The 22,128-nt window shown below is 45.8% G+C and overlaps 1 protein-coding gene across 1 annotated transcript in view; it reads right to left on the bottom strand.

Annotated features, from left to right (window-relative positions):
• The window catches only part of CCDC141 (coiled-coil domain containing 141), a 268,731-nt gene that overhangs the window by 43,232 nt on the left and 203,371 nt on the right, over window positions 1-22,128 (bottom strand). The window contains exons 18-19 of the mRNA XM_068247372.1: window positions 10,629-10,769; window positions 2,003-2,182 (exon numbers count right to left, since the gene is read on the bottom strand). Of these exons, the coding sequence (XP_068103473.1) occupies window positions 2,003-2,182; window positions 10,629-10,769 (321 nt within the window). The remainder of the gene's footprint in view (window positions 1-2,002; window positions 2,183-10,628; window positions 10,770-22,128) is intronic.

Here is a 22,128-nt window from a genome sequence, read left to right as displayed (position 1 = left end):
TGAGCTCGTGCATGGACCAGAGTGACTGGGATCCAGTCAGAGGATCGTTCACTACTGTGCAGAATGAGGGAACCTAGGTGCAAACAAACACCTTTCCAGAGGTATCAATAGGTGTCCGTAGGTAGCAGCACAAGACACTACAAGTGGTTTGCAACATTTTAGCTCTGTTCAGGTGTGCTGTAAGAAGAAGAACCACATAAAAACCACTACATGTGCACCATGTTAAAAGTATAGAATAACAGGGATAATAGAGGTGCCAAACAAGTATAAAATAGGTTAAAACTGTCTAAAAGGAGGGAAATGGGTGGATTCACCTCCCCCAGATACAAAAATGACCAGGCTAATTCAGCCGTAAGATCTATAAATATATTTATTTAAAAAATTCTCCAATAGTGATGCAACGCGTTTCACGGGCCAACATCCCGCTTCATCAGGCAATATAACAAGGAGAATACACATCCAGGTCAGTATATGGCCAGAGCGCCTCTGTTAGAATTAGCCTGGTCATTTTTGTATCTGGGGGAGGTGAATCCACCCATTTCCCTCCTTTTAGACAGTTTTTAACCTATTTTATACTTGTTTGGCGCCTCTTATATCCCTGTTATTCTATATCTCAGTCCACCCTTGGTGGAGGGGTGTATCCCCATTTCTTCCTATCTATAGAGAGCGACTTTTTAAACCTGAGTGGGGTCAGGTGACAATTCTCCCCACCTGCAGTCTCAGTGGTTGCCTATGTGGTAACCCTGACTTGTGAGTATAACTTTTATTCCACTATAATTCCATTTTTGTCAAAATTACTACCCCAGATTGGGCTCTCGGTTTCTTTCACTCTTGTTTTTCTAACCATGTTAAAAGTGTATCTACTGAGGCCTGTTTAGAACCAGCACCCTGCGACCAGCTCACTGGCGACATTACAATATGTACGCCATGTGCCTACTGTGTCTATTGCAGGGGCATAGCAATCAGCCCTGCTGGGGATGCAGCCGCAGGGAGGCCCAGAAGCCTAAAGGGGCCCCCCGTTGCCCGTTCGTATGCATTAACGATCAGGCAGCTGTTGAAAACAGACTTTTTTTCCCTTTCATTTGGCAGGCACTAAAACTTGGGCGGCAGCCGGCAGACTTCTTACCAGTCTGAGTCCTGCTCCCTTACCCCGCCCCCTCAAGCACGCAGGAGGCCTGCCTGCAGCTGCGGCTGTGTCTGAGGAGCGGACTTAACAGCTGAGGCTGAGCCGAATTAGAGGGACAGGGCTGGAGTTATTAGTATATAATTTTTTTATGGTAATCCTGCTGATTTGTGTTTTTGGAGGAGGGGGGTGGGGAGAGAAGTGAGAGCCTGCATGTCTCTGAAATGTTTTTTTTTTGGGGGGGAGGTGTGTGTGTGTGTGGGGGGGGGGGGGGTCACCTGCCAGATTTCTGTTTTGGGACTGGGGTGATGCCTGTCTGCCTGCTATCTGATTTCTGTTTTGTGGAGTGGGGTGGGGGGGGGGGGGGGTAAGCACCTGCATGTCTCTGTAATGGGGGGGGGGGCCTGACAGATTTCTGTTTTGGGACTGGGGTGATGCCTGTCTGCCTGCTATCTGATTTCTGTTTTGGGGAGTGGGGGGGGGAGGAGTAAGCACCTGCATGTCTCTGTAATGTTTTTTTTTTGGGGGGGGGAGCCTGACAGATTTCTGTTTTGGGACAGGGGGGTTGTGCCTTTCTGCCTGATTGCTGTTTTGGGAGAAGGGGATGCCTGCCTGCTTTCTGTTTCTGGAGGGAGGGGGGGGGGGGGGTAAGGTATTGGATGGGGGCCCATCCAAGGTTTTGCAGGGGAGCCCAGTGGTTTCTAATTACGCCCCTGGTCTATTGGTAAATCTGGCCTGAGCAAAGGTACACCCTGAAAGACATATCAAGTTCTTTAACAAACATAGCAATGTCTACCCACACTTATTCGTATCATGCAGTTAAGAACTTAATGAGAATTGGAACATTTCAAAACCAGCCCAACGTGGCCCATTAATCACCTCCTCCATTATTTGGTGCAGGTCTTCAGCCATTTCAAGGTAGACTTTGTAATCGTTCATCACTACATTAAAATCTAGAATGTGTTTCTGCAGCTCAACAAAGGCTTCCTGAACATGATCTGTTTTATGGGGATCTTTGCTCGCCTTCTTTTCTAAAAGTTCCATCTTCTTCCTTAAAACCTAGAAGTACAAATAAAACCATCAAGTAAACCTAATATAATAAATGTATTATGATAATAATAGCTATTAAAAGAGGAACTGTAACCAAGGATTGAACTTCATCCCAATCATTAGCTGATACCCCTTTTCCCGTGTGAAATGTTTACCTTTTCTCGAATAGATCATCAGGGGGGTCTGTATGGCTGATATTGTGGTATAACCCCTCCCACAGTGTAATGTCAGCACCTAGGTCCTGACAGTTTTCTGTTTGTGAACCTTGTTGCATTGTGGAAAATAACAGCTGTTTTCAACTGCTAAGTAACCATTATCTCCCTCTGTGTATATGTACTGTATATTAAAAAAAAAAAAACTTTTAGCCCATTGCACTGTTAGGGGGTGTGGTTATAGATAATGGCAGTTGGTGCTGTCTGGTTTTTTTTTTCATGTCTGCCAGTAGTAAAGATGGTTATGTGCAGGGTGATTGTGGATCAAATAATACGAACAACTTGCTGGCGAATATTAATCATTTCTTGATCGCTCTTCTATTTTTTAACTTCTCACTTGCAATGTATTGATTAATGTGTTCCCCTTTTCGCTACAGTACCACTTTAATATATACAATTGCCAATAAATTGCATTTAAAACATTTATTAAAGGGACCTTGTGGTGAAACCAAGTATGTACTGTAAGTCTACTACTAGTTACTAAAATAAAAGATTTAGTAAAAGTATTGGTGCTGTTACTCTGTTAAACCTTTCCTCTTTCCAATCCACTCAGGTGAAAACTGTTTTGAAATTTGACAATAGCACAGTCAGATCTATAACTCTCTATTAGTATAGTAAGGCTGTTGCACACCTTCAATTTTGATTGGCCAATCACTGACTCATTTTGACACCTCCATGTGATTTGAGAGCTTACCTACACAATCTGTTCATAGTACTTAAAACTGACCATCATACTATATGGAGGTGGTAAAAATGGCCAGTCTTTGGCGAATCAAAATTGAAGGTGCGTACCAGGCTTAAAGAGACTCAGAGATGAGTCAACTGGGCATTTTTTCACTTACCCGGTGTGAGAAAACACGGAGAAGCCGCCGCGTGTACTAGCAGCAAGGCGGCGGAAGCGTGCACCTAGTGACATGGCAGAACGCGGAAAAGCCGCCGCATGTATTGCTGGCGGGGCGGCTGGTTCCACATCCAGCGCGGCGGTTTGCACGCAGCAGCGTGCAGCTGGGGTGGCTGAGCCCGTTAGTTCACATAGGTTTAGGAATACACGCGCACGCGCTGAAAGGCAGAACTTTTATGATGGCCAAGGGGGGATCAGCTGACTAGGCCGGTCAGCTGACCTCAGAGCTGGTGATCATTGGTTGATCACTTTAGGGTGGCACCAGAGAGCACTGATCTATATATGGTTACTGTTGGCCACTCTCAAATTGTCTGCCGTTGCGATCACTACGTGGAAGCACTCAGACCTTAGTCAGATCCAACAGTGTGTTTGTACCAGGAGGACCTGGGAATTCACACTGAGCCAGATTACTTGTGTTATCATTCTGTTATACTTCAGACTAGTTCCAGGGTGTAGAGACCACGGACCTCACACCCAAGACTAGGGAACATGTGTTATCATTCTGTTATACATCAGACTAGTTCCAGGGTGTAGAGACCACGGACCTCACACCCAAGAGGCATTGTTTGATAATTGTTATGACCTGTTGCTTTCTTGACTATCCCTCTGCTTTCTGATTCTATACCACGCATATCTGATATCCCGTTGCCAAACCCTGCCTGCCCTGGATACCGAATCAGCCTTCTGTCTTTGTACTTTGTCTGTCCGTGTGTTGCTGACCTGGCTTGCCCGACCTCGAGAGCTATCTCTCTCCACTAAAGAGATAATCTCCAGATCAGTCAGTGACATCCACCTTTAGGTGTCACTCACTCTCTGGTTCTTCCTACCTTCAGCCTGACTCCACCCCTTGGCAGGGCCGGCCCGCTCATGAGGCGGGGTGAAACTTTTGCCTCAGGCGACAAAATTCCAGGGGCGGCACCCGCCCGTCCGTGGGTGCGGGGGGCCGGCCGCCGAGCTGGAGGGGTAGCTGGCAGGACAAGGGTATTGGGCCTAGCGGCGGGGAGGGGGGTCGGACCCCCCCCTCCCTCGCCTGGGTCCCCCGTGCTCTGCTCCCCTCCAGCCTTAAATACAATCAGCCGCTATGTGTAAGAGGCACGGGCGGGGAGGACTCACCTCTTCCTCGTTCCAAGCGTGCGCTCCACTGACGTCACTTCCTGCAACGCTGCAGGAAGTGACGTCAGTGGAGCGCACGCTTGGAACGAGGAAGAGGTGAGTCCTCCCCGCCCGTGCCTCTTACACATAGCGGCTGCTTGTATTTAAGGCTGGAGGGTAGCGCAGTTCGGGGGACCCAGGCGAGGGAGGGGGGGGGGGGTACGACCCCCTCCCCGCCGCTAGGCCCAATACCCCCGTCCTGCCAGCTACCCCTCCAGCTCGGCGGCCCCCCAGAGCGCGCCCCCCACCTGGGGGGGGGTGGCGGCGGAAATTTTTTTTTTGCCTCAGGCGGCAAATAGTCTAGGGCCGGCCCTGCCCCTTGGAGAGTCTCAGGCTGCTGGAAGGTTTCTGTACTCTCTATAGCAGTACTTCCTGTACCTGCTCCTCAGGTGGGTTACTCAAAGTCATACTGTTGCACCAAACACTCAACATATATATTTAGAGGTGTCCAGAGGTTAGCACTATATCTGTATTATTGGTGATTCTGCAGATCATCCATAATCAGGTATAGATCTGTATTCTTGGTGATACTGCAGATCACCAATAATCAGATTCTCTCTGCGAGCTGACACCGATCGTTACACCCGGGGCTTCCTCCAACCCCATAAGCATGGATGCGTCCATCGCCGTCCTCCCACAGTCCTCATGGAATCCTCCATTCAGCCGCAATATTACTCGGCTCAGTCGAGCTCAGACTGACTGAGTGACGTCAGCCAGGGTCTTCTGCGCTTGCGCAGAAAGTTCGCACATGTGCAGAATGCCCCCCTCTGACGTCACTGAGCCGAATACCAGGGGAGATTGCAGCTTAAAGGAGGCACTCAGGTGGACAGCAAGGGACACATCCATGCTTATGGGGATAGAGGAGGCCCCGGGTAAGTAAAAAAAATGCCCACTTGACTCATCTCTGATTCTATTTAAGGGTGCGCACACACACCCAACAATTGGCCAAATTTACCACTTCAATGTCATATGAGAGCTTACCTGCACAATCCGTTCATAGTATACAAAATTTGTTGTCCCTCATACTACATGGAGGTAGTAAAATTGACCAGTGTCTGGTCAATCAAAATTAAATGAGTGTATGAACCTTAAAGGGAAGGTTCAGGGAGGGGATTAAAAAAATAAAAATAAATTTCCACTTACCTGGGGCTTCCTCTAGCCCGTGGCAGGCAGGAGGTGCCCTTGCCGCCGCTCCGCAGGCTCCCGGTGGTCTCCGATGCCCGACCCGACCTGGCCGGGCTCTTCTGCGCTCCATTTCCTGGCACTTCTGCGTCCCACACCGGCGCGCTGACGTCATCGGACGTCCGCCGGGCTGTACTGCGCAGGCGCAGTAGTTCTGCGCATGCGCAGTACAGCCCGGCGGACGTCCGATGACGTCAGCGCGCCGGCGTGGGACGCAGAAGTGCCAGGAAATGGAGCGCAGAAGAGCCCGACCTGGCAGCCGGCCTGGCCAGGTCGGGCACCGGAGACCACCAGGAGCCTGCGGAGCGGTGGCGAGGGCACCTCCTGCCTGCCACGGGCTGGAGGAAGCCCCAGGTAAGTGGAAATATATTTTTATTTTTTTAATCCCCTCCCTGAATCTTCCCTTTAAGACTTAATAGTTTTGTTGTTGTGGTTCTTCCCATCACTTTATCCCCCAGATTATCTTGGTACCCATTCCTTAACAATGACACTTTCTCTTGAAATGAGGACCAGCCACTCTAACATCAAATCTTCAGTATAACAAGATGGTAGGAGGGAGTTAGAAGTTAGAACAAGGTAAAAATAGCAACAGCACTTCTGTTACTGTCTTGGGGTTCCTACCCACACCCCGCAGTGCTGAAAATAACAAGAAATGTTTTTGAAACCATGGGGGAAGGATCAAGACTTCAATTTGTTGTTTTGCTGGGTATATTTAAATCTGGAAGGTAATATTTTCAACTGTAAATGGCAATTAACCACTTGCCGACCGCGCACTCATACCGCGCGTCGGCAAAGTGGCAGCTGCAGGACCAGCGACGCAGTACTGCGTCGCCAGCTGCAGGCTGATTAATTAGGAAGCAGTCGCTCGCGCGAGCGGCTGCTTCCTGTCAAATCACGGCGGGGGGCTCCGTGAATAGCCTGCGGGCCGCCGATGGCGGCTCGCAGGCTAAATGTAAACACAAGCGGAAATAATCCGCTTTGTTTACATTGTACGGCGCTGCTGCGCAGCAGCGCCGTAAGGCAGATCGGCGATCCCCGGCCAATCAGCGGCCGGGGATCGCCTCCATGTGACAGGGGACGTCCTGTCACTGGCTGCACAGGACGGATAGCGTCCTGTGCAGCCCGGATCACCGGGAGGGAGAGGTAGGAGAGGGAGGGGGAGAATGTCGCCGCGGAGGGGGGCTTTGAGGTGCCCCCCCCCGCAACTAGCCTGCACGCAGGAGCGATCAGACCCCCCCTGCACATCATCCCCATAGGGGGGATAAAAGGGGGGCGATCTGATCGCTCTGCGTGCCCTCTGATCTGTGCTGGGGGCTGCAGAGCCCACCCAGCACAGATCCCTTCAAACAGCGCTGGTCCTTAAGGGGGGGTAAAGGGTGGGTCCTCAAATGGTTAAAACATGGTAGAATGCTATACCAAACTGAAAAGGCTTAAAGATTACACTTAACTGAAAACGTTTTTCAGTTAGCCCTTTGACCTGCTGAAGAGATCATAAGAGCAGTAGTGTAACTATAGGGGATGCCGAGGCTGCGACTCTTACCGGGGCCCTTTGGCCAGAGGGGCCCCTAGGGACCCTTCCTCAATGGCATTGTTAGTACTTTATTGGTCCTGTGCTGGTAATCATCACTTCTATAGATGCATGCTTTGAATAGTAGTAATCATTAACAAACTGTTCCCCATCCCCTGTTTACACCTCTAATACTGTAGCAGTCCTTGGCAGCTGCACCATATCAATTGTTATATATAGAGTGCTTGGAGGGGCCAATGTAAAGCTTGCACTGGGGCCAAACACTTCTTAGCTAAGCCACTGCATAAGAATGTGTTCACACAGGAACCAAAAGAGTTTCCTGCCCAGGCCTGGCAGCTTAGCACCCACATGTGTACTGGACCATTCAGTTCCTCAAAGCCAAAGGGAACACCAAGTATTAGACCAAATGAGCCATGGTTAATATCACTTTAACTTAAATTAATAGCTCTGTTTTTGGTTTTTCTTCTTTTATCAGTGGCTAACACTTCTGTTATCACATTTAGTGGAAAGATAGGAAACAAATGTGAGACAGCCTTTATCAGCACAGGCTGGCATAAAATGCCACTTGGATGCCTTTCTTCTTACACTGGCAAAACAAAGCCAAAATAATCACCAAAAATGAGTCACAGATCTCTGTTCATCCCTGAACACATTTGTGCCTCACCAGGAGTAGTCGTACGTAAAGTCCTTGCTGAAAACAAGTCAATGCAATGCTAAATACTTGCTGCATCTCTCAATAGAAAATAGGATGACCCACAAAAAAGGATGATGTGAGCCCCTAAGCACAGAAATGTTCTAACTCCACAGCACTTCCAGTGATTAAGAGCACGTGTTTTATCCCTTCCGTAGAGAAAATAAGCATGCATGCAAAAATTGCAGCCGGAAATTTGGGTGCCCGAAATAACCGCTAGTAGAATATCAGTAAGTTAACAGACATTCTACTTTTTTGCTGTGCAAATTCCTTTTTGATACCACTATTTTACTACAGCTGAACCTAAGCCTATTCTTACACAGAACCCTGTACTGATGCCTTACTCCTAACTCTAACCACCCCTCTCCAATGCCTAACCCTAACCATCCTTCTCCGAGGCCTCACCCCTGCCGATGCCTAACCTTAACCCACACCCTCTGATGCCTAACCCTAACTGACCTCCCCATGACTGCCTAACCTTAAGAAACCCCCACTGACACATAACCTTAAAAGACACCCCCCCCCCCCCCCCACACACACACACTGACACCTAACCTTAAAGCGGCCCTGAACTCAGGACATCCTCTCTGCCCTAAAAGATAAGCAACAACTTAACCTTTAAAGAAATACCTTTCTTTGTTACAGCTTACAGAACCCCTGCAATAAATCTGCAGTGTGTCTACTTTCTGATTTCATGGAAGCAGACTAAGGGTTAACAAAGCTAAGCTATTTAAGCTTTATCTGCCGAGGAATGCCGAATTTCCATGCTGACACAGCTGAGAAATCAAATTACACTTGTGATTACTTGAAGATGAGGGGAATTAAACAGGCTCTACTCTCTAAAAACACACAGGGTGCATTTCTTTCTGTTTTCCTTGTGTCCTGTGCAAGAGTTCTGGTCCACTTTAAGACCTACCCAGCAATGCCTAAACTTAAAAGACCTACCCCACTGACGCCTAACCTTAATAAGTACTTAAATAAGTACTCTAAGTCGTATTAAAACTTTTTTTGATGATAATATCTTACTGAATCTTCAATGGGGAGGTAAGTGTTACTTCCCCTTGTTTTTAACCTGTTAATAAACATATTGTATGTTTTATCCTTTTAGCGCCTCTGTTCCTACTACGTATAACATTTCGAGTCCATCATTGGTGTTGGGGTCTATCCCCTTTTTCTCCTACCCATCTACAGACAATCAGCAACATCTTAAAACCTTGAGGGGATGGGTATTGTTTGTCTCCCCTCCAGCCTGATAAGTTCTTGCCTACTTGGTAACCCACGCTGTGAGTATACAATCTGTATACCTTACTATTTACCTCACCTGGCCTTAATTATAGAGGGCACTCAGGCCTGGTGCACACCAAAAACCGCTAGCAGATGCGCAAAATGCTAGCAGATTTTGAAACGCTTTTTCTTATTTTTCTGTAGCATTTCAGCTAGCATTTTGCGGTTTTGTGAAGCGTTTTTTTAACAAAAACGCTTGCAAAACCGCTCTGAACTGCCGTTTTTCAGAGCGTTTTGCGTTTTTCCTATAGTTAACATTGAGGCAGAAACGCATCCACAATCCAAAAAATGCCTCATCCCGGGAGTATGCGTTTCTGTAAAACGCCTCCCGCTCTGGTGTGACCCACCCCATTGAGATACATTGACCAAGCGTATCCGCAGCCGCAAGTGGATCGCAAAACGCAGCCGAACCGCTCTGGTGTGCACTAAGCCTCAATCCCCTTTCCATATTTTTTGCATACTGCTAGTGTGTTCGTTGTTCTATTCCCTGGCAGGTCTAGCCATTACCATTCCTTCCCTTTCTCCGCTGAACATGCCTGCGCTTATCATCCTGGAGCCGCACTGAGGTCAACTACAGTGTTGCTTGCAAATTTTCGCCAAAGTTGCCAAAATGGCATTTTCAATTTGGAGAAAACTTTCACGAAAAAACAGTGTGTTTTCGCAATATGGCGAAAATTCACAAAAACATTATTTTTTACTGCAAAAATGCACAAAAATTGGCAAAAGCCTAGAGGTCGGTCGGAAGTTCGTGAAAACACGAAAAATCATTTATTTTAGAGTGAAAAATCACAAATTTAAATCAAGATGATTTTCGATGGCATTTTCGCTTGAAAGTCGAAAATTAATGTAAAGAGAATATTGGCAATTTTGCTTATCACTGCACCCTCCAGGCATGGAGAGCTAAAGGGGCAGTCCCATCTAGTCCACTATTTAGCTTTCTATGCTCCAGGGATAGATGCTCTAGGATGGTGGTGAGTGTGAGTTCGCAAACCATCGCTCAGCACATTGATGCCTCTATGCTTTTGCCTAGTGTACCTAGTGCTAAATCCGGCCCTGCCATTATGGCTGACGTCTACCTGGCATCTGTCACACTGAATAAGTGATAAAAGCATTAATTGTAGTAACAATAAAGTATTGAACATTTTTTTCATGTCATTTGAAATCATTTTCCATCTAAACACAGCCCTAACTGTTCAGTTTGTTTTTGAACTATGGCAGGAAATAATAATAATGCAGAACCTGTCTAGAGGAGATTTAATGTTCCTTTCTATGCACACCGTGAAGTCGGCTCATCTTCATTGTTTACCTGATAGACAATTTAATTGTGGTGTTATACTTGCCTGAGTACATTTTATTGCCTATAATTTTCAGTTTCCAAATTGAATGGAATAGCAAAGAAAACACTTTGCTTTCTTCCTCCTGAGACGGCATTTGAACAATTTTGGATTCATTAAAATTACCGATATGAAACTGTAAAGATTTAGCATCCATTTCACGGCACTTACCTGCATTTTTTCTGTATACATCTCAACTTGCTGGATCTGGTTCTTAATTACTTTTAGGTTCCTTCCTTTATCAGCCTTCTTTGTGTAGTTAAATTTCAAGTTGTTAAATTTTTTCTTCAGATCCTTAAATGACTCTTTTAGCTGAAAAAAGGGTAGACAGTTCTTTTTAAATGATACGAGTTTTGAAAGGTAATTTTTAGTCTAAAGCATCCATTCACATCACGTTTCTCTAAATACAAATGGTTTTTAAGTCTGCCACACTAATCCTATTTATTGTCATTCTGTCTGCCATTTTACCCTGTAACTCCACAAAAATCACATTACACTGTAGCTTAATCATCACAATCATCTTTTGGGATTGATCATTCTTTAAGCTAATGGGAATATATATAAAAACAAACAAACAAACACTTAAGAAGAGGGAAGGCTCTGGGTCCTGTAGAGCCTACTCGCTCCTCTAACGCTCCCCGCGTTTTAGCGCTGGCTCCCCTGGTAGAAGCATCCGACGAATTGGTCGAATACTACTCTCTGTCGCCACAGGATGCTTCAGAAGTCTTTGGGAACCCAAGTCTGGAAGATGGGCGGCTCTGTACTGCGCTAGCGTGCCCCCCTGCGCGCTCATCCATGCACAGTACAGAGCCGCCCATGTTGGGAAGCACTCGAGCTCCCAAAGACTTCCGAAGCCCCCCGCGGTGGTGGATTCAAACGGGGTAATATAGCTGGAATGAGGGATCCGTGAGAGGAGCAGGAAGGCTCTATAGGACCCAGAGTGTTCCCTCTCCTTAGATAAGTATCTGTTTGTTTGGGGAAGGGGGGGTTTAGGCTCCCATTAGCTGTAAGGCACAGGCAAAACTGGTTATTTGGTTGCCGGTGACTTGCTGGTGATACGGGCGCAGTGTGGATTGCAATGAATTACAATGTTATATGCAGCTATAGCGGTGCTCAGTGTATAATTTGGGTGCTGGAAGCCGTACTCTTACCAATCACTCGTAACTATTGTGCCGCTGCTTGCCAGTCGTCTTAGCCGTAGCACACTATTTTTACCAATTAACATTGTGGGCAATAATATTGCCAGGATGCAATGCGTACCACTGTGTCAAAATTAAGTCCTAGGAATAGCATTCCGCCTTTTATGGTGTGCAGCTGCCCCCAGCTGCCACTTTTAGCAAATACCTAATTTCATCTTATCTCATTTTCAATTAAATATCACATTACAAGGCTTAGACCAATTAGCCTTAAGAGTGAAAAGAAAACCTTCCCAACTTCAAATAGCAATCAAATAAAATCCCTGGATCAACATTGATCAGAATTACCTAGTAATTATAGCCATGGATGTCCTTCTTATACTTGGATTTATTGTGGGGCCCATGTCTTTTTTTGCCATAACAGTGCACAGTTAGTATTACTATTGTTTTACTAATGTCCCACTGTGTTGGTTTTACCTGATTCATTAAAAATTGGAATTTTACATCTTGCTGTGGACATTGTTCAGAGTTTTCCCCCTTTTTCTGCCTGTCGTTTGGGTCTGAGTCGCCTGGCTCCTGCACTGTCTCGGTGAGTGGAGGTTGAGCGGAGTCCACTTTATTCTATTGTTTTACTAATCTTGCACCTTGGAACACTGTGATCTGCAAACTTGGCTCTCCAGCTGTTAAGGAACTACAAGTCCCACAATGCATTTGCCTTTATGAATCATGACTGTGGCTGTCAGACTCATGCAGTGCATTGTGGGGCTTGTAGTTCCTTTAACAGCTGGAGAGTCAAGTTTGCAGATCACTGGCCTAGCCAGACTATTATCCGGGCATGCTATAATAGTCTGCTGATTTGGAGCCTTATAAGTTACACATGTAGGAGGAGGGTGTACAGGGATTGATATAGGCCAGCGTATAATAGCCTGGATGTCTATCCATTTATGTGCCGGTTTTAGAAAAATATTTCATGGTTGTTTTTTTAGCCCTTTTTTTTTACCCAACTTTTTTAGCACAACCCTTTAGTGACATGTGAAAAGCCAGAACAGTTTTAAGCAACTATTAGATACTTTTTTGTTTTTGAAGTGCCAGTTTCCAGGTTTACGGAAGGAAGGAATAGGGACATTTTGTGGAGAGCAGTTTTGGCGAAATAGGATTTTCTGGCAGTGTTAGTTTATGTACAGTGCTTTAGCTATGTACTTATTAACCTGCAGAACTTTTTGGCCAGGGGTGCTTTGTTTCGTTGTCACTCAGCACTTGACAGTACATAACTGAAGTTGGCACCAAAGGATGCCCATGGAAGGGTGTAGTCTAAATCACGGGCAAAACTGTTTATTAACCCCTTGAGGACCACAGTGCTAAACCCCCTTAAAGATCAGGCCATTTTTCTTGAAATGGGCCACTGCAGCTTTAAGGCAAAGCTGCAGGGCCACACAACACAGCACACTATCGACCCCCCCCCCCTTTTTCTCTCTGTTGGTGGGGTCTGATTGCCCCCCAGTTTTTTATTTTTTTTTAAATAAATATTTATTTCTTTATTTTTGTATTATTTTTTAACATTTACTTGTTTGTTTGTTTTTTCAAACCCCTCTCTCCAGCTGGCCAATCCTGGCGATCGGCTCTCATAGGCTTCTGCCTATGAGAGCCGATCGCTCTCTAGTGCCCCAGGGGGACAGCCGTGTCACACGGCTGTCCCCAGTACAGTGCTGCCGTGGATCGCAGCGCTGTACTTCTAACAGTCTCCTGAGCGGTGATCGCCCCCAAGCAGGAGATGCGTGCGCAGCCTGCGCGCAATCTCCTGCAGTAGCCGGCCCCAGAGACTTGACGCCAATTGGTGTTAGGCGGTCCTAAGGCTGCCGCCGTGGTCACGCCCATTGGTGTGATGCAGTCGTTAGGTAGTTAAAATTTAACACTTATTGAACAGTCTCAAACTATGTGGTGTTACTACAGCGACCATGGGGGCCTTACTCCTTTACCCACTGCAGAGTTGCCCAGTGAAGCAGTTTAGAGCAGCTTCAGTGCTGATCTCAATCTTCCTGACAGACACATGCTCTATGCTGCATACCTCTGGCTCCTGAGGTATGTCACATGATCAGGAGAAGGAGGTATAAAAGTACAGAGCATGTGACAGCTGGGAAGAACAGAAGAGAGAACACATTGTTTGATCCAAGGAGGGCACCCCATGCTAATTTTTTTGGGGGAAGGGGTCCCATGGGTTATTGCTGCACTTCAGCTAAAACTGACAATGTTTCAATCAGAAAAAAACTGTCAATGGTGTGGTCCTCTGGATGGGGAGGCAGTGAGCTGTCCTTCTTTTGCTGCATACAATGATGGACATTGTATGCTTTCGAGGGCCACATAAAATGGCAAGGAGGGCCGCATTCGTCCCGCAGGCTTTGAGTTTGACATATGTAGATTAAGGCTACTTGCACACTAAGACGTTGCGTTAGGTGCCACGTTAAGGTCGCATAACATGCACCTAACGCGACGCCTGGTGCTCTTCTATGTGGATGTCAGAGTGAGTGTGCAGCTCACTCTGGCGTCCGTGATGCCGTGATGCGTACTCTTGTGCGCATGCGGCATCACGTGGTCCCGCCGGCCAATCACCGCACAGAGCGGCCGCTCCAGCAAGTAAACACTGCACGTCACAACGTGCAGTGAATATTAATTAGTCATGTGCCTGGCCGCTCTCCGCTCCTCCCCAACATGACTGCGCATGTGCAGACAGTCTAACGCGGCTTAAGCCGCTCTAACGCCGTAGCATGCTGCACTTTCGGGAGAACGTGCAGCGTTACATGTAACGCAACGTGGGCTGTGCGTTGGGGGAGCGTTACAGGCGCACTAACGTGCGCCTGTAACGTCCCTGTGTGTAAGCAGCCTAAAGGGTAAAAATGGCCATCAGGAAAGGGTAAACATGAAAAGTGGTGGTGGTTCTTAAATATTAATGGGGTTGGTTAGGATTAGGTGAATAACTGGAATATTATGAAGTGCATATCAAATATATCCTCATTTTGGTGCCAGTTTCAAAGTAATTTGTGCAAAACAATAAGATGAACTTGATTACATTATGTTTGCTCATTCTAACTATAAATGACTGAACAGAGTTACATTGTGTTACACAAGCCCACTTGTGTTACATTGTGTTACATTGCTGTGCGTTGGGGAGAGTTACAGGCGCACTAACGTGCGCCTGTAACGTCCCTGTGTGTAAGCAGCCTAAAGGGTAAAAATGGCCATCAGGAAAGGGTAAACATGAAAAGTGGTGGTGGTTCTTAAATATTAATGGGGTTGGTTAGGATTAGGTTAATAACTGGAATATTATGAAGTGCTTATCAAATATATCCTCATTTTGGTGCCAGTTTCAAAGTAATTTGTGCAAAACAATAACATGAACTTGATTACATTATGTTTGCTCATTCTAACTATAAATGACTGAACAGAGTGGCAGTTGTCATAAGTCCACTAGGTACTTTCATGGAAAGTTATCTAGAAAAGAATAATACCTCATCCTATGAACATCTAAAGGATACTATACTTCAACACTGTCCTACGGTATGGACAGCTTCAGCATTGAATGTTTGCTTGTAACCAGGATACATTTATGTTTAGAAGCTGAGTACTTATTAAAGTGGGTATTCCTAGCATGTTACAGAACATGAAACCTGAACGCTGCAGTGCTGTAAATCAGTTATATAGTCAGACAGTTAACATGTCACCATCGTCTTTATTCATAAACCACTTACACAACAGTCTGCTCCTTCTTCCTTTAAAGCAGCAAAATATCTATATATAATCTTAAAAGGGAGCAATGTGTACATGTGTAACACAAATATACTGTTCAACATTTCCCTCACCTCTGCATCACTTCAAAACTTGGAAAAAGTATAAAGAACACCGTTATTCAGGTGTCTAGGCCAAGCTATTATGCGTCCTGAGCCCTCAGGTTGTTGGATACAGTGGATTACAAACATTAGCCACAAATCACTAAGCTTATCTCCTGTCTTTAATAAATATTCTAAGCTGTTTTACTGTTATCACCATGATGATACATCATGTAGTATTCACTAAGCAATTTACCTCAGGAAACCCTTAAAATAAGAATTATCTACTTAAGTTAAAGAGTGATTCCTGAAGTTAGCGACTGAATCTTTAAGTTAATTACTGAATCCTAAACTTAAAGACAGGATATTAATTTACAAAGAGGAATGCAAGTGATAACAACTGGAAAGTGTGTGAGATATTATCACATGGCCTGAGCTGTCGTTAAGTGGAGTTTTACTAGAGATTGCAATGTAAACTGCAGGATTTTGAGCTGTCTGCTTAATTTTTTAGTATTTTATACAAAAGTGGACTGTGTATAGAGAGGAATACACAGCAGGAACACAGGGAAGGAGGAAGAGAAAAACATCAAGCTTATGTATATACACACACAGGCATGCACAGACATAGACACATCCACACACAGATAGACACAGCTTCTCTGTAACGATCGGTGTCAGAAACCAGAGAGAGAATCTGATCCTTGGCGATCTGCAGTATCCCCAAGAATACAGATATACACGATTATTGAGGATCTGCAGTATCGTCAATAATCAGATATGTCTAACCTCTAGACACCTGAGTGGGTGAGTGTTTTGTAACAGTAACAACTCTGAGTGGAGACCACCAGAGGAGCTTGCGGCCTAAGACTCCTGAGGAATTCACCCCTGACTGTGGGTGATATTCCTGTAGCCTGTGGACCCCTGGGCGAGGGATCGTCCTGATCAGCTGACACTTCCCCTGCTGGTATAAAGGTCCTGACTTCTGGCCCGCGCGCGCGTAGCTCTCCATCCATCTATGTGGACTAACAGACCCAGCCACTACAAAGGCACGCTGCTGCGTACAAACCGCCACCTTGGGCGCGGAAACAGCCGCTTTGCTGTTAGAACATGCGGCGGCTTTTCCGCGTTCTTCCACACTACCAGACGCGTGCCTACGCGTGCAAACCGCCGCATGGGACGCGGAATCAGCCGCCTTGCTTTTAGCACACGCGGCGGCTTTTCCGCGTTTTCTCACATTCTCTCTCTGTGCAATCGCAGAAGAGATTTTCCCGTTCTGCGCATGCACAAGGTGCTCCCGTTCACTGGGGCGCAATCAGGAAGTGCGAAGACTTACTTAAAGAAGAAGAAAAGAAAACAGTTTAACTGACCTGGAGCTTCTAATAGCCCCCTGTAGCCACCCTGTGTCCGCACATGCGCAGACCAGGAGGCGTGCAGACCAGGGCCACACATCTAGATGAAAGAGGGCGCTACGGGTGACAGGAACATCACGAAGTGACGGCACAGGCACAGGGTTGCTGCCCCCTGCAGAAACCCTATGCCCGCGCCATCACTTCGCTATGTTGGCGACACCAACATAAGAGAAAAGTCATTTATACAGTAGTGCATTTTAATCTGGGAGAAATGTACTTCTTATAAGTATGTGTACATGTTACCAGTGTTCAGTGGTGGAAGTGCAGACTAGCGCCAACATGCAGCCAGGAGCATCTGTTTTAAACAGAAGAGAGACACAGACATGTGGCTCAGCTGATGTCCAACTCTAAAGGGAACCTGAGGTGAGAGGGATATGGAGGCAGACATATTTATTTCCTTGTAAACAATGCCAGTTGCCTGGAAGCCCTGTTCAACTTCTAGCATAAGTAGTGCCTGAGTCAAAACCCTGGAACAAGCATATGGCTAATCCAGTAAAACCTGAGTCAGCTGAGTTAGAGTACCTGATCAGCTGCATGCTTTTTCATTGTCTTTGGCTAAAACTATTAGAAAGACAGAATCAGGAGGACTGCCAGGCAAATGATATTGTTCAAAAGGAAATAAATACGGCAGCCTCCATATACCTCTCACCTCGGGTATCCTTTAATGCACTGTATCAGCATAATGCAATGATAAACAGACTAGAAAATAAACAAACGCACAAGCTACAAACATACTGTATAAGATGTACCTTTCCCCCAGATTAAAATGAAGTAGAAATTGCAGTACTTTTCTTCTATGTTCCTGTCACTTAACCACTTCTGTGCCAGGGGGGTATTTTTCTGATCGGTGCTACGTGGGCTCTCCAGCCCGCAGCACCGATCAGATAGCAGCCAGGGCGATCAGACTCCCCCCCTTTTTTCCCCACTAGGGGGATGTCCTGCTGGGGGGGTCTGATCGCCGCCGGCTGCTTGCGCTTGCGAGCGCGCAGGACGGATTTCCGTCCTGCGCCTGATGGGATAGGCTTTAGCCTATCAGATGCCGGTGATCCCCGGCCAATCAGAGGCCGGGGATCGCCCATCTCCTCTACGGCGCTGCTGCACAGCAGCGCCATATATATGTAAACACCGGGGAAGATCTTCCCCGTGTGTTTACATTTACCCTGCGAGCCACGATCGGCGGCTCGCAGGGTGTTCACGGAGACACCCTCCGTGAACTGACATGGAACGTTTCCATGGAATCCACTTCAGGATTTAGGGGCGTACGTAAGCGTACGCAGAATCCTGAAGTGGTTAAAGTAGGCAGTAAAATCTGACAGATCAGACAGGATTTTTTAGCCCATCTATTCATGGGGGTTTCTCAGGTTTTTCTTTATTTTTAAAAGCACTTACTGAAAAGCAGTTGCTTAGTCCATCTGCCAAATGATTGTGCAAATGAGTAGGGAGCCTGGCTGACATATATGTAAAGATCCTTTCCAAGGATTGCTTTTGTAAAGAATAAAGGAGATACTGAGAACTCCCCATGATGATCTGTCAGATTTTTCCTGCCTACTGTAAGCGGCAGTACAAGAAAAGTAATTTATAGTGCATTTTTATCTGGGAGAAATGTACTTCTTATAAGTATGTGAACACATGTATTTTAAAAGTTATGATTTTTCATGATAGTGGTCCTTTCGGTTTCAAAAGACTTGTCTAGCACCAACCTATGTTTATGGTAACCTTACAATAAAAGTGGAAATGGAACGCAGACAGCATGCGCAGACGAAAGAACAGTCATGCACTGACAGTGATTTAGTGTAGTTTGCATGTAGCCGCTACTTAACAGGTTAGAGGAAATGTTTTTGCTTGCTCACATGTTACATGGTAGAAGTGAGGGGACCGGCAAAGAGGAAAGCTTTTATAAGCCTACGTTTTGGTGTCAGACAGGGCACAGCAGCTGCGAGCAAACACTGATACATGAGCCATCTTTTCTGAGACCTACAGATCTGGTTTCACATTCTCCCCCTGCCCGATGGAGAACTGGAGCCATTTCTTTACTGCTACAGGAATGCGCATGCATTCAGGGTTAGCATAGTTATGATTAACCCTCGTATAAATATACTGTGTGTTTAACATGCCGCGTATAGCTTCCGTTATGCACTGAAACCACTGAGCATAAAGACTGCTGTATGGTTTTCTACCTAGTGGGGGTCTAACAAACTCGGCCAACAGAGTAGAGTTTCCTCATCTGAGTTCTCAAACCAACTCAGTCGCCGTAGGCAACTGCCCATTATTTATCCTGAAGGCCCTTTCACACTAGGACGGTGCAACATTTTTACAGAAGTGCTGTTTTTGTCGCATCCCCTACACAAGGGCAAACCTACGTTACCTTGCGGAGACCTGTGGTGGTGTGCAGTGGGTCGGAAGTAATGTAAGTGTATGGCGACACGTGCTTTTTAAAATGCCCGGATGTGTTCGCTTCAGCCACAGGAAGTAAGCATCACTTCCTGCTTTGCTTGCTGCCAGACGGGGATTACCGTGTACTAACGAGGAATCCCTGAAGGCCCATTTATGGCAGTGCGTTGCACCCCGGGCCTCACCGCTACCGCCAACTCGCAATGTGAAACTGGCCTATACCATCCAGTAGCTTATACAGCTTATTTAAAAAAAAAAAACCTGAGATGAACTACAGGTAGTCCCTGAATTACGAACGACCCGCCGATACGAATGGCATGGATTCAGTGTTTCCATGGGAACAAGTCAAATTTTTTTCAAATTGGACTTGCAGTTTTTGAGAAAATCGATTTTAAAAAATTCAGAAAAAATGGCTTTTAAACTTGTATAAACAGGCACTGAGGGTAGAGGTGACACAGAGGGGGACACTGGAGGCACAGAAGAGGTACAGGGGACAGAAATAGCACATTGTTCCGACTTAAGAACAGATTCAGGTTAAGAACGAACCTACAGTCCTTATCTCATTCGTTAACCGGGGACCACCTGTAATAGAAAAAAATGATACATATCTGGAGCTTCCTCCAGCCCCCTTCAGTCCCTCGTCCTTCTCCAAAGCAGCCTGGATCCTCCAGTAGATGTCCCGTCATCTTAGCCAGTCGTGGCATGCTACGCATGCGCGTCCCAGCCACACATGGGCCCCGACTCTCTACCATCATTGGGTGTGTTCTGCACCTGCGCAGTTCTTCTACACAGGCTCAGAACATTCCTAGCCACGGGAACAATATTTATCGTAACAACCAATGATTTATACAGGAAAATCATGACGATTAACAAGGTTGCCCAAACTTTCGCATTCCACTATATATATATATATATATATATATATATATAGGCCTAAGGGCCGTTTAAAAACGAGTGCTAGGCTCTTGCCGCATAAGACGCGCACGCTGCTGGTTAGGAACCACCAGGGGAATCTTAGGGGTAGGCACCACCGGGGGAGGTCTTAGGGTTAGTCACCACCAGGGTAGTATTAGGGTTAGACACCACCAGGGGGCTGGTCTTAGGGTTAGGCACTACCAGGGGGGGTCATAGGGTTAGGCACCACCTTGGGGGGTTCTGTATGAGAGTAAGGTTAGGTTAAGCTGTATTATTGAATAATGAAAAGGTTTATAAAGGAAATAGCTTTTCATTTTCATTTCCCGCCTGTTTTACAATGATACTTATCATTTACACGGTTTCGGCTTCACTCCACGCTCAGTTGAAAACAAGTTATCGTTTATAACTATATTGTTATCCACCCATGCCATTCGTTATCCACCGGCGCCCTTTCTTCATAGTGCCTTTATTTCATATGTATGTATATATATATATATATATATATATATATATATATATATATATATATATATATATATTCTACATTTAAAAAGCAAAAACTCCCACATTACAAAAAACACACATTAAATTAAATTAAATTAAATTGACAAATAGGAAGAAACTTCTTCTGTCATTCCTTTGTACTTTTCTGTTCCCTTCTTGTTTCATCTGTATACTTCTTGCTTCTGTTCTTGTCTACTTCCATCCCAATGCAAGAATATGTAAAGAGATACATTGGGAATAAGGAACATACTGGGAGAATCAGACTGGGAAATTCTGTGATCTGCAGGCATTTGCTGGAAAGAACTGCCAACTGGTGACTGGGCTCCAAAAATATCCCGACAATGCACAGAAAAGAATTTGTAGACAAGCAGATAAGGCCTGCCACATATTTGAACAGATAAGTCACATTTGTTAGCTGTGGTTTAGCTGTTTCTCCTCTAAGCTTGTCATAGACTTTCAGATGTCTCATAGGAATCATGAGACGCATCTTCTAGCCTTTCAGCTTCTGCTGCACCACCAGAATCTGCAAACTACTTCCTGCCTTGGCTAGCCAAAGATGCATCCTATGTGTTACAGAAACTACTGTATGTCTACCTCATAATAAAAAGATAAGTTGCTTCCCAACTGGTACTATAAAACATTAAACCAAATATAGGTATCAGTTCTTAACCCCTTCGGGACCAGCACCCCTCTGCCCCCTTAAAGGAATACTATCGATACCCAAGTGTTCTAAAATGACAGTGTGCAAATAATGTCTAAGTAGCTGTGTAAACATTTTCCTACTTTTCATGGTAAATATCAGTGGCAAAAACTGTAATTTATTGAGGGTAGGATTTAGCTATATTGGGACAAATCAATTGCAGAAGGGGTGTCTGCTTCAATGCACAGCCAGAGTTGCATATCAGACTACAGAAAGCAAATATCAAACATCACAATCTGAAAGCAAAAACAGTTACATTTCCTCTGCTCTCTTCAGACACTTCAGTCCGAAACAGAGCTCCCAACAGCTGCAGCTCCTGTGTCCTGTCTCTCTCTGTCACACACACAGCTACACATAGAGTTAACTGATCAAGTGTGAGGGGAATTTCCCCTCTCCTCATGGCTCAGTCAGTCCTCAGTTTTGGCGTCAGTAAAGTTTGAATGTATTTTGATAACAGTAAACAATGAAGTTGCTACTAAAATGTATACACCAGTACTTAGCAGCTCTTCCCAAACAATTCCTGTGTCAATTGAAAAAAATATGTGAATCAATAGTATTCCTTTAAGGACCAGAGGGTGCTGGTCCAGCAAACCGCTGCTTCCCGACGAATCGCCGCAATAATTCGTCGCTCCCGCCGGACACACCGCTCTGTCCCCGCCGCAGGCTGCTCTCTCTGCCGTCGGTATGATGGCAGAGCGCTGTGCGCCGGTAGGGATCCGCTTTCATTGGCTCCTGACCCTGTCACTCCATGTAAGCCAATGGGAGTTGCTTACATGAATGACAGGGCCAGGAGCC

The sequence above is a fragment of the Hyperolius riggenbachi genome, chromosome 7, assembly GCF_040937935.1.
Source record: "Hyperolius riggenbachi isolate aHypRig1 chromosome 7, aHypRig1.pri, whole genome shotgun sequence".
Classification (NCBI taxonomy): domain Eukaryota; kingdom Metazoa; phylum Chordata; class Amphibia; order Anura; family Hyperoliidae; genus Hyperolius; species Hyperolius riggenbachi.
The sequence above is the reverse complement of the archived record's forward strand: the minus strand, read 5'-3'. Positions and strand labels throughout refer to the sequence as shown.